General features: G+C 37.6%; 1 protein-coding gene across 2 annotated transcripts in view; it reads left to right on the top strand.

The window, feature by feature from the left end:
- CHM (CHM Rab escort protein) overlaps window positions 1–14730 on the top strand; it is a 189021-nt gene that overhangs the window by 139573 nt on the left and 34718 nt on the right. For both annotated transcript variants that reach the window (XM_012784563.3, XM_012784564.3), the window contains one exon: window positions 778–874. In XM_012784563.3, the coding sequence (XP_012640017.1) occupies window positions 778–874 (97 nt within the window). The remainder of the gene's footprint in view (window positions 1–777; window positions 875–14730) is intronic.

Genomic DNA, 14730 nt, shown 5'->3' with positions numbered 1-14730 from the left:
ATTTCTAGTTTTATTAATGGAGTCTTAAATTAATTTGAAATAATTCATTTGGAAATATTTCAGTATATACTTACTTTGCTTGGTTTGATATCATTGAGATTGGTAACATCTTTAATTTTTAGTGTTCTCTATTATGTTTAGCCATTATATAGTCAAAATTGATTTACTATGACCTGATTTCAAACACCAAAGTACATATATTTCAGAATTAATAAATTGTAATTATATTCTTTGAAAATATAAGTTGAGTATCTCTTATCTGAAATGCTTAGGATCAGAAGTGTTTTAGATTTTGGATTTTTTCAGATTTTGAAATATTTTCTTTGTTGAGGGTCCCTAATCCAAAACTAAAATCTGAAATGCTCTAATGAGCATTTCCTTTGAGTGTCATGTGAGTGCTCAAAAAGTTTCAGATTTTGGAGTACTTCAGATTTCAGATTTTTTAATTAGGGATGCTCAACCTGTAGTAAGCGAAAGACTTAATAAATTACTAAAGATATTTGAAATGTTTATTATCTATGACAACTTTATGAACATGATGTATATGACATATAAATATTAAATATAAATAATGCAGAAACTAGATATCAAGACATATAGGTGCATGTTACATGTTTCAAATTCTGTTCCAAAATTAAATCCTTACAAACCAAATTTTTTCAGACATCAGGGAATGTTTGGAAAAAGATACTAAGTTTGAAAGTTAGCAACACTAATGATAGAAGAGTGAAAATCAGATCTAACAGCAATGCCTGATATTTTGTTTCTGCTTTTTAGATTTCCATTTTGACAGTACCAGCAGAGGAACCAGGAACTTCTGCTGTTCGCATCATTGAGTTATGTTCTTCAACAATGACATGCATGAAAGGCACTTGTAAGCATAGAAGAATCTGGTTATTTGTCTTTTGTGTTTATTTAGGGAGTAAAGGGGGCAGCTATTACAGTTTTCAAGGTTGTATCTATACAGATTTTCCCTTTTTTATTATTCTTAGTATTCATACAGTATATGGTCATACAGTAAGTCATTTCATACTTTCCCCTTGCCTCTAAACATTTCTGTGGCTAACGATCTTAACAAACATAATTTTTTAGTTCTCTAATGAAGGAATTTCTATGACTTTCCAATTCTTGCTGTAATTTTTCTTAAGCTTATTGGAAACCTACTTTTATAATATTTATTTTCTTTATTGCTAATTTTCTTCTTTACTTTCTGTCTTATCCATTTGGGCTTCTATAACAAATTACCTTAGACTGGGTAATTTATAAACAATAGAAATTTATTGCATACGATTCTAGAGGTGGGGTAGTCTAAGATCAAGACACCAACAGATTCAGTGTCTGGTGAGGGCCCATTCCTCATAGATGGTGCCTTCTATGTGTCTTTACGTGGGGAAAGGTGCCAACAAGTTGCCTTGGACCTCTTTTATAAGGGCACTAATTCCATCCATGAGGGCAGAGCCCTCATGAACTAACCATCTCCCAGAGACTCCACCTTTTAATACTATAGCATTGAGAATTAGTTTTCAACATATGAATTGTGGGGGAACACATACATTCAGACCATAACACTTTCCTTCAGATTCTAAATTTAATTACTGAACTTTTTCTGTGTATAAATTTTCAATTCATTTCATTTCTTTATGAGACTGAAGTTAAGGCCTACTTTATCTCTCTGTTCCTTTGCCTGTATGTGCCAAAACTTCTGTGCACAGCACTGTTAGATATCATATAACATATTTCTTTTTTATTATTTTAGGGTGTTATGAGGGTACAAACATTTTAGTTACGTTTTATGTCATTGCCTATCCCTAGTGGGGGTTAGAGGCATGCCCATCCCCCCACAATGCTCACCCTGTCCTATAGTTGTGAGTTTACCCCCCATCCCTGGAGAATATTAATACCATGTGAGCACCAATGTGTTAATCAGTCAGTACCAATTTGATGATGAGTACCAAGTGGAGCCTATTCTTCTGATCTTGTGTTACCTCACTTTGGATAATGGGCCCAAGCTCAATCCAGGAAAATATAAGAGGTGCTAGATCACTGTCATTTCTTATAATTGATTAATATTCCATTCTATACATATACCATATTTTAATAATCCACTCATGAATTGACGGACACTTAGGTTTTTTCCACATCTTTGAAATAGTGAATTGTGCTGCCATAAATATTCGGGTGCAGATGTCTTTATTATAGAATGTCTTTTGCTCTTTGGGGTAGATGCCTAATAGTGCTATTGCTGGATTGAATGGTATGTTTATCATTAGCTCTTTGAGGTATCTTCAAATTCTTTTCCACAGAGGTTGCACTAATTTGCAGTCCCAGCAGCAGTGTAAGAGTCTTCCTGTCTCTCCACATCCTCACCAGCATTTGTTGTTTGGGAATTTTTTGACAGAGGCCTATGTTGCTGGAGTTAGGTGATATCTCATTGTAGTTTTGATTTGCATTTCTCTAATGATTAGAGATGTTGAGCATTTTTTATATGTTTGCTGGCCATTCTGTCTTCTTTTGAAAAGTTTCTGCTCATTTCCGTTGCCCATTTCTTGATGGGGTTGTTTGATTTTTTTTGTTAATTCTTTTGAGCTCTAGATAGATTCTTGTTATCAGACCTTTATCGGAAGTGTGGAGAGCAAATATTTTCTCCCATTCTGTAGGCTATTTGCGCTAATGATAGTTTCCTTAGCTGTACAAAAGCTTTTTAATTTGATCAGATCCCATTTATTTGTTTTTGTTGCTGCGGTGATTGCTTCTTCAAAAATTATTTTCCTAGGCCGATGTCCGAAAGGGTCTTCCCAACATCTTCTTCTAGAATTCTTAAGGTTTCATGCCCTTGGGTTCAAATCTGTTATCCATCTTGAGTAGATTTTTGTGAGAGTAGGGATCCGGTTTCATTCTTCTTCATGTAGTTACCAGTTTTCTCAGAACCATTTATTTAAAAGAGATTCTTTCCCCCAATGTATGTTTTTGTCTGCTTCGTCAAAGATTAGATTACCCTATGTGGATGGTTTCATCTCTGGATTCTCAGTCCTGTTCCAAAAATCTATGTCTCTGTTTTTGTGCCAGTACCAAGCTCTTTCAATTATTATTGCTTTGTAGTATATATAGCTTGAAGTCTGATAGACTGATACATCCAAGTTTGTTCAAGTGCCCATCAATCCAAGAATGGATTAATAAAATGTGGTATATGTATACCATGGAGTACTATTCAGCTCTAAGAAACAATGGTGATATAGCACATCTTATATTTTCCTGGTTAGAGCTGGAACCCATACTACTAAGTGAAGTATCCCAAGAATGGAAAAACAAGCACCAGATATATTCTCCAGCAAACTGGTATTAACTGAGTAGCACCTAAGTGGACACATAGGTACTACAGTAATAGGGTATTGGGCAGGTGGGAGGGGGGAGGGGGACGGGTATATACATACATAATGAATGAGATGTGCACCATCTGGGGGATGGTCATGATGGAGACTCAGACTTTTGGGGGGAGGGGGGGAAATGGGCATTTATTGAAACCTTAAACTCTGTACCCCCATAATATGCCGAAATAAAAAAAGAAAAAAAGATTGCTTTGGCTAGGTCTTTTCTGGTTCCATACAAAGTGTACAATTATTTTTTCTAGATCTGTAAAGAATGATGATTGTACTTTGATGGAGATTACATTAATTTTGTAGATCACTTTAGGTAGTATTGACATTTTAATGATAATGATTCTACCAATCCATGAGCAAGGTAGATTTTTCCATCTGTTTACATCTTTTACAATTTCTTTTTTTAGTGTTTCGTAGTTCTCCCTATATATGTCTCTCATTAAATATATTCCTCGATATTTAATTTTTGGGGGGCTATAGTAAAATGTATTGTGTTTTTCATTTGAGTTTAGGCTTGACTGTTATTGGCATATATGAATACCTCTGACTTGTGTGTGTTGATTTTGTAACCTGAAACTACTGAATTCATTTATCAATTTTAGGAGTCTCTTGGACTAATCCGTGGGGCTTTCTGGATATAATAGAATGTCATTGGCAAACAGTGAGAGTTTAATCTCATCTGCCCCTATTTGGATGCCCTTAATATCCCTCTTTTGCCTGATTGATATAGCTAGAACTCCGAGCACTATGTTGAATACAAGTAGAGATAGTGGGCATCCTTGTCTACTTCCAATTCAAAGTGGGAATGGTTTCAAATTTTCTCCATTCAGTATGATATTGGCTGTCGGTTTGTCATAAATGGACTTGATAATTTTAAGATATGGGCCATCTATGCCTATTTTATTAAGAGTTTTTATCATAAAGGTGTGTTGGACTTTGTGAAATGCTTTTCCTGCATCTATTGAAAGAATCATATGGTCTTTGTCCTTTCTTTTATTTATGAGGTGAATTGCATTTATAGATTTGTGTATGTTGAACCAGCCTTGCATCCCTGGAATGAAGCCCACCTGTTCATGGTGAATTATTTTTTTGATGTGCTGCTGAATTCTATTTGCTAAAATTTTGTTGAGGATATTTACGTCTATATTCATGAGGGATTTGTCTGTAGTTTTCTTTGTTGTGTCCTTTCCTGGCTTTGGTATAAAGGTGATACTGGCTTTGTAGAATGAGTTAGGAAGGATACCATCTTTCTCAATGTTGTGGAATAATTTCTGCAGTATAGGAATGAATTCTTCTTTGTATGTTTGGCAAAACTCTGAATGTGGTCCAGGAATTTTCTATTTGGGGAGATTTTTAATTGTTGCTCCAATTTCTAAGCTTGAGATTGGTCTATTCAGAAATCCTGTTACCTCCTGGGTGAACTTAGGGAGGTTGTATGTTTCCAGGAATTTGTCCATTTCCTCCTTATTGTGTAGTTTTTTGACATATTGTTTTTTATAGTAATCAAAAATAATGTCTTGTATTTCTGTGTTGTCTGTTGTGACGTCTCCTTTTTCATTTCTAATTGAGTTTATTAGAATCCTTTCCCTTTGATTTCTTGTCAGTCTAGCAAGAGTGTTGTTAATTTTGTTTATCTTTTCAATAAACAAGCTTCTGGTTTTGTTGATCTTCCGTATAATTCTCTTGTTCTGCTTTGATCTTAGTTATTTCTTTTCTCCTACTAGGATTGGAATTCATTTGTTCTTCCTTTTCCAATACCTTGAGTCTATTAGGTTGTCAATTTCTAAGCTTTCTGTTTTTTGGATGTGAGCATTTATTGCTATTAGTTTTCCTCTCAGGTATGTTTTTGCTATATCCCACAGGTTTTTATTACTTGTGTCTCCGTTATCATTTAATTCGAACAAACTCTTGATTTTCCTCTGTATTTCCTCTTTGACCCAATAGTTATCAAAAGATTGTTTATTTTCCATGACTTTGTGAAGTGGTAATTATTTCTTTTGGAATTGAACTTTAATCTTATACCACTATGGTCAGAGAAAATACATGGTATAATTTCCATTTTTTTGAATTTGTTAAGGTCTGATTTGTGTCCTACAATGTGATCTATTTTGGAGAAAGTTCCATGGGCTGCTGAGAAGAATGTAAATTCAGCTTTGTTGGGATGGAATGTTCTGTAGAGATATGTCACATCCTTTTGTTCAGGAACTCTGTTTAAGTCCATTATTTCTTTGCTTATTTTCTGTTTGGAGGATATTTCCAGTTTATTCAGTGGAGTGTTGAAGTTCCCTTCTACTCTGGGGTTATTGCTTAGCATCCTATTTGGATCAGACAACGTTTGCTTTATGTAGTTGGGTGCTCCTACATTGGGTGCATAAATATTATGAATTGTTAAATCTTCTTGTTGAATCTTCCTTTTCACCATTATAAAATGCCCATCTTTGTCCTTTTTTAATTTTGCTGTTTTAAAGCTTATGTTATCTGAAAATAGTATAGCTACCCCTGCTTTATTTTGACTTCTATTTGCCTGGATAATAGTTTTCCATCCCTTGACCTTCAGCTGGAAGGCATCTTTGTGGATTAGATGTGTTTCCTGTAGACAGCAGATACTAGGTTTGTGGATTATTATCCATCCTGCCATTCTATTTCTCTTCAGAGGACAGTTTAAGCCATTCACATTTATTAAAAGGATTGAAATTTGAGAAAGATTTCCATTTATATTGTTGGGTGAAATCCTGTTGTTTTACTCCTTGAGCCCTCATGAAGACCAAGTTATAGCCTTTAACTCTTGAATGATTTTATTTTGAGGAGTGTCTATTGCGCTGTTCAGTGTGTAAGGCAGGTCTGAGTACTTTCTGTAGGGCTTCTCTGGTCTTTGTAAATTCCTTCAGTGATTATTTTGTCTGAGAAGGACTGTATTTCTCCCTCGTAGATGAAACAAAATTTTGCCGGATTAAAGAATTATGGGTTCTTACTTTGTTTAAGTAGATTAAGGATTGGCATGCAATCCCTCTGGCTTGTAAAGTTTCAATTGAGAAATCTGTATTTAGTCTGATAGGCTTTCCTTTGTAGATTATTTGTTGCTTTCATCTCACTGCTCGGATAATTGCTTCTTATGTGTTTACTTTGGTCAGTCTAATAACCACATGATGAGGTGATTGGCTATTGCCTTTTCACATTGAGTCTCCCAGGAGTTCTGTGTGCTTCTTGTATCTAGATACCAAGATTTCTGGCAAGCCTCACATATTTTCTGCCAGTATCCTGTGAAATAAGTTTTCCAGCCCTTGTGAATTTTCTTCTTCTCCTTGTGGTATCCCTATGAGTCTAAGATTTGGTTTCTTTACATAATCCCACATTTCTTGTATGTTTTGGTTTTATCTCTTGTTTCTATATTCTCTTCCTTCCTCTAATTTGTTTAGTGCATATGTGTTATCTTCAAGCTTTGATATTCTTTACTCTGGAAGATCTATTCTGTTGCTGAGACTTTCCACTGTGTTTTAGATTTCATTGAATGCTGCCTTCATTGCCACAATTTCTGTTTGGTTTTTCCGTAGTATTCCAATTTCTTTGGAGAATTTTTCGTTAATTTACTGAATTGTTCTTGTGGTTTCTTTATGTTGGAATTCTATTTTCTCTTAAATTCCATTGAGTTTTATTACAATCCATATTTGGAAATCTTCCTCTGTCAGTTTAAGCATATCGTGTAAGTTGGTGTCAGTTGATGGAGATTGAGTATTTTCTTTTCAAGGTGACTTTTCTCTCTGATCTTTCATGTTTCCTATGTTCTTTTGCTGATTCTTTCTCATCAGGCTACTTTGTCAAGGACTGGCGGTGGTGGGATTTGTTTGTGGACTAAATTCTAGGATTCCAAAGGGATGTTCCTTGGCAGAGATGGGGAGATGTTCTGTGGTCCTGTATTGTCTTAAGGGAATTTTAGCCTGTTGAGTTATGCTTGACCTGCTGTTTCTATCCTCTGTTTACAGAGATTAGTGAGTTTGGATCCCTTGCTTAGACTTCGAGGAGTTAGATAACTCTTGTGTGCATGACTCTGCCATCAACAGAGATTAGTGAGTTTGGATCCCTTGCTTAGACTTCGAGGAGTTAGATAACTCTTGTGTGCATGACTCTGCCATCAACTAATAGTTTGATGTGGGAGGCACTGTGTTGGGTTATGAGGTAACTCTTTCTTTTGTTACTTGTAGTTTGCGTGGAGGAGTCACTTATCAAGGTATTCCAATATCTTTGTAATAAACTCTAAATCCCCAAATGGGATATACAGGTATCTCAGTGTTTGGGCAATGTCATGCCACTCCCAAGGGTTCCTTGAGCCCTGTTACCACTTTAGGTGGGGTGAGAAGAACAACAGGTACCAGCAAGCCTAAGAGAGTATACTTCAGAGGTTGCTTGATCGGCAGGTAGTGGGGACCTGCTAATATGTTATTCATAGTTTGTTTGCCACTCTTGTGGAGCAGCTCCTGGTGGGCTGTGTCATTTGGTGCAATTGCTAAGGACTGTGGTTGAGATTTTCCTTCCCAGACCACAAGCCCCTAAGTTGGCTACAGCCTGCATGCCAAGGGCAAGCCTTTGTGTTCTGATTTTATCAGATGTTCAAAACCAACCCACTATACCAGGTAATCAATCTGTCCCCTTTTGCTCTGTTCCAAGGTCCCTCAGATTCAAGCTAGTCATACAGGGAAAGCAACTTTTCTCCTTTCTCCCTTCTTTCCATTGCTGAGTCTGTCCTGCTGGGCTGGGGGGGGGCGTTGGCTGAGACTGCCACAAATCCCAGCGTGGAAAATGTCTTTTCTTGTTTATCCCTTCCTCCAGAGGTGAAGTCTGCCCTGCCAGAGGGGAAGATAACCCACCGGCCTGGTGGAAAGGCTCTTCGTAGGCCTACCAGGCATCTCAACCCAGGAAGTGGCTACTCTTACTACTGTGCCCCTCTAATGAAGGGGTTTGTCTACTTGGTATGAAGTATAAACCTCAGGGTGTTGGACAAGCCTTGTCCAAGGCCACTGAGGGACACAGACCAGAGAGCGACCTGCCTTGCTGTTCCATCCCTGCAGAGGTGGGGTCAGTTCTTTCTGTGGGAAATACCAGTGGCCTGGTCCCAGTCAGGGGCCATCCGAAACCCAGGCGGGTGTCAGCCCGGAAAGTGGTCTCCCTCACCACTCTGCATTTCCAAGGGTGGGGACTGTTTCTTTGGCTGGAGGCCCTGGCTACCAAGTCACAGCAAGGAGGTGATCACAGGTCTCAGCTTGTAAAGCAGTCTTAAAAAGCTTTTACTATGCCCTTTCAGGGCAGGGATGTGGCCCTTTGATGCAAAATAGGCCAGTAGTGGATAATAAGCGAAGAGGAGGAGGCAGTCCAGCCTTGGGTTTCAGCTTGAAAAAACGGCCCCTTTCATAACTCTGCCCAGGGGTGGAGTCTGTCGCTTTGACGAGAATCACCTGGCTGGAGTCACAGTAAAGTGTGGGTGGTAATGTCGCTCCAGGTCACAGCTGGAAAAGCTGTGTCCATCGCAATTCCACCCTGCTAAGGCAGGCTCTGTTCTTTTGGCGGGAACACAGGCGGCTGGTGGCTACGGGGGACCACTGGAGTCCACCTGGCAACTCAGCCAAGAATGTGACCTCTCTTCCTTTCCGCCCCTTCAAAGGCGGAGCTTGAGTCACCCGAGTCCACCTGGTGACTTGGCCATGAAAGCAACCTCTCTCCATTGTCCGCCCCTTCACAGGTGAGGCTTGAGCCACCGGCATGTATAGACCTGGGTCTGGGTTGGGGGAGAGATCGGCTTCTCTCATTACTCTTCTCCAAGTGCCAGACCAGCTCAGCCGGGCTAGGGTAGGCAAGAAGTCCGAGACCCTGAGACCATTGCCAGGGCCATGCACCTCAGCAATTTTAGGCTATGGATTCTCAAAATGGCTGCTGCCCACCCACTGAGAGCCAGCACCGGAAGCAAGTGTACTGCTAATAACTGTGCTGGGTTTGGCACGCTGTCTCTAAGATCCTCTTGCTCAGCCCAGTCCTTCCCTAACACACTGACACATGACTAATCAGAAACAGGGGTCTGGACTCTGTCCTACCCTGTGCCTGCAAGATCTTCAGTGATTTCCGAGGGCAGAGCCTCCTTTATGGTGTTCACCTCTCTTGTTCTGGTCCTGCGGCCTCCTGAAGTCAGAAGCTTGTCACCAAGCGCTCTCCTGCAGAACTGGGAAATGTCTGCTCAGTCCATACCCTTCCCCACCCCAAGTGTACCTAGCACAGTGCACAGGAGAGTTAGAAATGCTTCCTGCTCCTGTCTCCACTCTGCACTGCCTGATGGCCCGTGTTACCTCTTTTCACTGACGTCAGGAGTTTCCCTGCCTGCATGGGGGTGGAGGTCGGTGAAGGAAGAGTCATCCCCCTGTGAGTCAGATTGCACTGCCTGGGCCGGCTGGTCAATGAGCGCAACAGCCCCACACTCTCCTCCCAATTGTATAGCTCCCTCTCTCAGAAATTTGTGCCAGATTCTCTGAGTCACCTCCATTTTCGCAGTGCTGCTTGTCCCTTGCTGCTTCTCTGTAGATCCATGAAGCTGATCCTGTGTGACCATGATCTACTCACGTGTTATCCACTTTCTTCACCTCCCACTCTGAGATCAGAGTGCCAGGAGGTCACTCCTAATCCACCATTTTCTCCTCCCATATGACATACTTCTTAAAGACATTTCATTAAGCAGGAATCAACAAATATAGATTACATAATGTGGCTAGACCTAAACTGTATACTGTAGGCATTATAAAGAAGCAGAAGCTGAGATGCCTGATTTGAAATGTTCATAATCTCATTGCTCACCTAATGGAACAAGACAATTTATTAACTGAGTGCAATATACTGTGCTAAGAATTTTATGGTAGATAAAGATGAATAAGATATAAGCCCCAACCTTAGGAAACTCATAATTTAGTTGGACAGATAAGAGAAACACAAAAGTAGCTATAAGAGGCAGAATATGCAAACGAGTACCATAAGAGAGGTGCCAACAAACAGTGCACTCTAGGGATTCATAGGAGGGAAACATGATATCATTAGCTAGAAAAAATTTTTAGTTCTGTAAACCTAAATTACGTGTTACTCAAAGTGTTGTACGGATTTTGAGAATCAGAATATTAATCTGGTTTGGCATAGTTAAGGAAAACTTAAATGGGGAAATGTAGAGCTGCTACTAAAAGATGGAAAAATGTGGTTAGACAGAAAAGTGGGAGCCCGTTTTCTTGATCTTGTGTCACTTCACTTTGGATAATGGGCTTAAGCTTAATGCAGGATAGCATAAATGGTGCTAGCTCACTGCCATTTCTTAGAATTGAGTAGTATACCATTGTGAGCATATACCAAACTTTAATTATCCACTCATGAATTGACAGACACTTGGGTTGTTTCCATGATCTTGCAATAGTGAGTTGTGCTGCCATAAACATTCGGGTGCAGATGTCATTATAGTAGAATGTCTTACGCTCTTTTGGGTATATGCCCAACAATGCTGTTGCTGGGTCGAATGGTATTTCTATATCTAGCTGTTTGAGGTATCTCCAAATTCTTTTCCACAAAGGTTGCACTAATTTGCAGTCCCACCAGCAATGTAGGAGTGTTCCTGTCTTTCCACATCCTCTCCAGCATTTGTTGTTTTGGGATTTCTTGATACAAGCCATTCTCATTGGTATTAAATGGTATCTCGTTATGATTTTGATTTGTATTTCTCTGATGATTAGGGATGTTGAACATTTTTTAATACGTTTGCAGGCCATTATTATTTCTTCTTTGGAGAATATCTGTTCATTTCCATTGCCCATTTCTTGATGGAATTGTTTGATTTTTTCTTGTTTATTCTTTTAAATTCTAGATAGATTCTTGCTATTAGATCTTTATCAGAAGTGTAGAGAGCAAATATTTTCTCCTACTCTGTAGGTAGTCTGTTTGCTCTGATGATGGTTTCTTTAGCTGTGCAGAAACTTTTTAATTTGATGAGATCCCATTCGTTTATTTTTGATGCAGCGCTGATTGCCTTGGGGCTCTTCCTCAAAAATTCTTTGCCTAGACCAATGAATGTCTAATAGGGTTTTCCCAATGTCTTCTTCTAGGATTCTTAAGGTTTCATGCCTTAGGTTTAAGTCTGTTATCCATCTTGAGTGAAATTTTGTGAGAGGTGAGAGATAGGGATCCTGTTTCAATCTTCTGCATGTAGCTAACCAGTTTTCCCAGCACCATATATTGAAGACGGATTCTTTTCCCCATTGTGTATTTTGGTCTGCTTTATCAAATATTAGGTTGCCGTATACTGATGGTTTCATCTCTGGTATCCCATATCTGTTCCAGATATCAATGCTTCTGTTCTTGTGCCAGTAACAGGCTGATTTAACTATTTTTGCTTTATAGTAAAGCTTGACGTCAGGAAGACTGAAGCCTCCCAGTTTGTTCTTCTTACTTAAGATTTCTTTGGCTATACGAGGTTTTTTCTGGTTTTATACAAAGTGCAGAATTATTTTTTCAAGATCTGTAAAGAATGCTGGTGATATGTTGATGGGGATTGCATTAATTCTATAGATAACTTTAGGTAATATTGACATTTTAATGATATTGATTATACCAATCCATGAACAAGGTATATTTTCCATCTGTTCAAATCATCTGCAATTTCTTTTTTGAGTGTTTCGTAGTTCTCCTTGTATAAATCTTTCGTATCTTTTGTTAAGTATACTCCTAGATATTTAATTTTCCCTGGGGTTATAGTAAAGGGCATTGCATTTTTTAGTTTCTGCTTGATGGTTCTTGGCATATATGAATGCTTCTGATTTGTGTATATTGATTTTATAGCCTGAAACTTTACCAAATTTATTTATTAAATCTAGGAGTCTCTTTGATGAATCCATGGGGTTTTCTAGGTATAATATAATATCATCAGCGAAGAGCAAGAGTTTGATATCATCTGCCCCCACTTGGATGCCCTTAATACCCCTCTCTTGTCTGATTGCTATAGCTAGGACTTCAAGTACTATGTTGAATAGGAGACAGTGGGCATCCTTGTCTAGTTCTGGGTCGAAGAGGGAATGATTTCAATTTTTCCCCATTTAGGATGATATTAGTTGGTTTGTCATCAATGGATTTGATAAGTTTAAGGTCTGAACCGTCTATGCCTATTTTGTTAAGAGTTTTTATCATAAAGGTGTGTTGGACTTTAGAGCCCACTGATATTTCTAGTTTGTCATTTTCTCTTGTTCTTAGTCTGGGATATATGAGACAAAACCCAGAAAACGCTGCCATTTTGTTCTTTTCATTCCAAGATCCCTAGCCAGTCTGCTTTCTTCTTTTTACCTTTCATGGTCTTCTTATGGTTGTTATATATATTATATCCAAGATTTTTAGCTAAAGTCAGGATGAACTGGGAAAAATTCCTTTCTTTCTTCTTTCTGGAGGTGAAAGTCCCTAAGTGTCTAGAGTTTTAGGCTTTTGATATAATAATACAATGTCAAAGCTCCCCCACCGCCCAAAGTTGTACCAATTTACATATCCAGTGGCAGTTTATAAGCAAGCATGTTCGTTTCTCAAAACCCTCAAAAGAACTGGGTATTATCAAAATTCATTTGCAAATTTGAACGTTGAAAAATAATATTTTATTTGAATTTACATTTCATAACACATAAACTGAACGTCCTTTCATAATGTTTATTGGATATTTATACTTGTTTTGTGAATCCTTTATTAATTTGTCTATTGAATTGCTTGTCTTTTTCTTATCAATTGAAAAGAACAATATAAATAATAAAGGTATCAACTTTTGCTCTTATGTGTTGCAAGTGTATTCATTAAGTTCATTAAGCATTTTTTTTAAACTATAGGCTACAGAGCATTCTTGTAGGTCTTGAGAATGAGACAGAAAGAAATAAACAATTCCTGATCGCAGGAAGCTTTCAGTGTACTGGGGAAGAGAAAATCAATAACATAAATAAAGTAAAAACAAATACAGCAAAGCAAGGTAATCTAAACTAAGGATACAAGCTACAAGTGTTAAATGGAAGAGACATAGACCATTGTGGTCTAAATTGATCTAGAAATGCCTCAAGATAAATATGGGACATGATCCTGTCCTTAAAAATTGTGTATAAGAAACTTTGCAATTTCATATTATTTATAATGATAATATAAGATTTCCTTATATAAATTTTCTGTTATGAGTAAAATTTCTAAACTCATTTTGTGTTGTGGGAGTGAATATATTTGTGTGTTTTTGTATCTATATGCACACATATATGTGTGCATTTATAGGGACATGAGTGCATAGGAAACAAATTCCAAGGAGTATATACCAAATAATAACATCAGTGATCATCTCTAAACTATGGGAAGATATGTAACTAACTTTTAAGTTTTTCTATTTGTTTACCTTGATTTTCTGATTTCTCTACAATGTGAATTAAAAATAGGCATTTATGCCACAAAGATAAAAGATTATATGTATAACAGTGTGTAAGGAAATGTATAATAATATGATCAAAATTTGACATATTATCCCAGATGTCTTACTGTTATGGGTTTGATTATGTATAATTGAATTCACAGTTTGGTGTTTTTATTTCCAGACTACTATGATATGTAAATGTCTCAGGTGGTCATTAAATTTGACTATTTTTCATTCTCCTTAATTTCTATCAAATCTTCCTATCTTATTAAATATTTCCTCAAATTTAAATCAGTTTTTCAAATTGCCTTGCAACTTATTATACTAATCAGTGACCCATCTTAAGTAAGTCAGCCCTTTCCCACATGGCTTCTTCCTTGTCATCTGGATTCTGTCCCTACTTAATTCATTAATCTGTGTGTGTATGTGTCTTCTCCCATCCCCAAACATATTCATCAGGTCAGCTAATTCAGAAAAGGCTTCTTAGTGGTTGAGAAGGACAAAGCATGCATTTTCTGTTCTATGGTTGTATGTAGTATGAAGCGGTACTGTGACCTTCACATTTCTTTAATAAGCAATATCATAATTATTTTAAACATCCTCTGGACATTTTCCTAGAACTTTGATGTTGTTTAATTTCCAGTATATTCTCTGGGGGGAAATACTAATATGCATTTGACATCTATTATTTTTTTTTTAGTAATTATCTCATATAATAGGTATGTTTATTCACAGAATCACTATGAAAAAGGTCAAAGAACTTCCTTTCTTCCTTCATATTATTAAATTCTTCAGAGTACAATGTTGTGTGGCAAGAAATGGTGGAAGAGCATCTCTGTACTTTTCAAGCATAAGAGATCACCACTTTAGATGAAGTGTATTCCTTGACAGCATCTGTCAAAGCAGTTTGTGATGAGGCTGACT

This window comes from Microcebus murinus, chromosome X (assembly GCF_040939455.1).
Source record: "Microcebus murinus isolate Inina chromosome X, M.murinus_Inina_mat1.0, whole genome shotgun sequence".
NCBI lineage: Eukaryota > Metazoa > Chordata > Mammalia > Primates > Cheirogaleidae > Microcebus > Microcebus murinus.
Note: the sequence above shows the minus strand (reverse complement) of the source record. Positions and strands in the feature narration are given on the sequence as shown.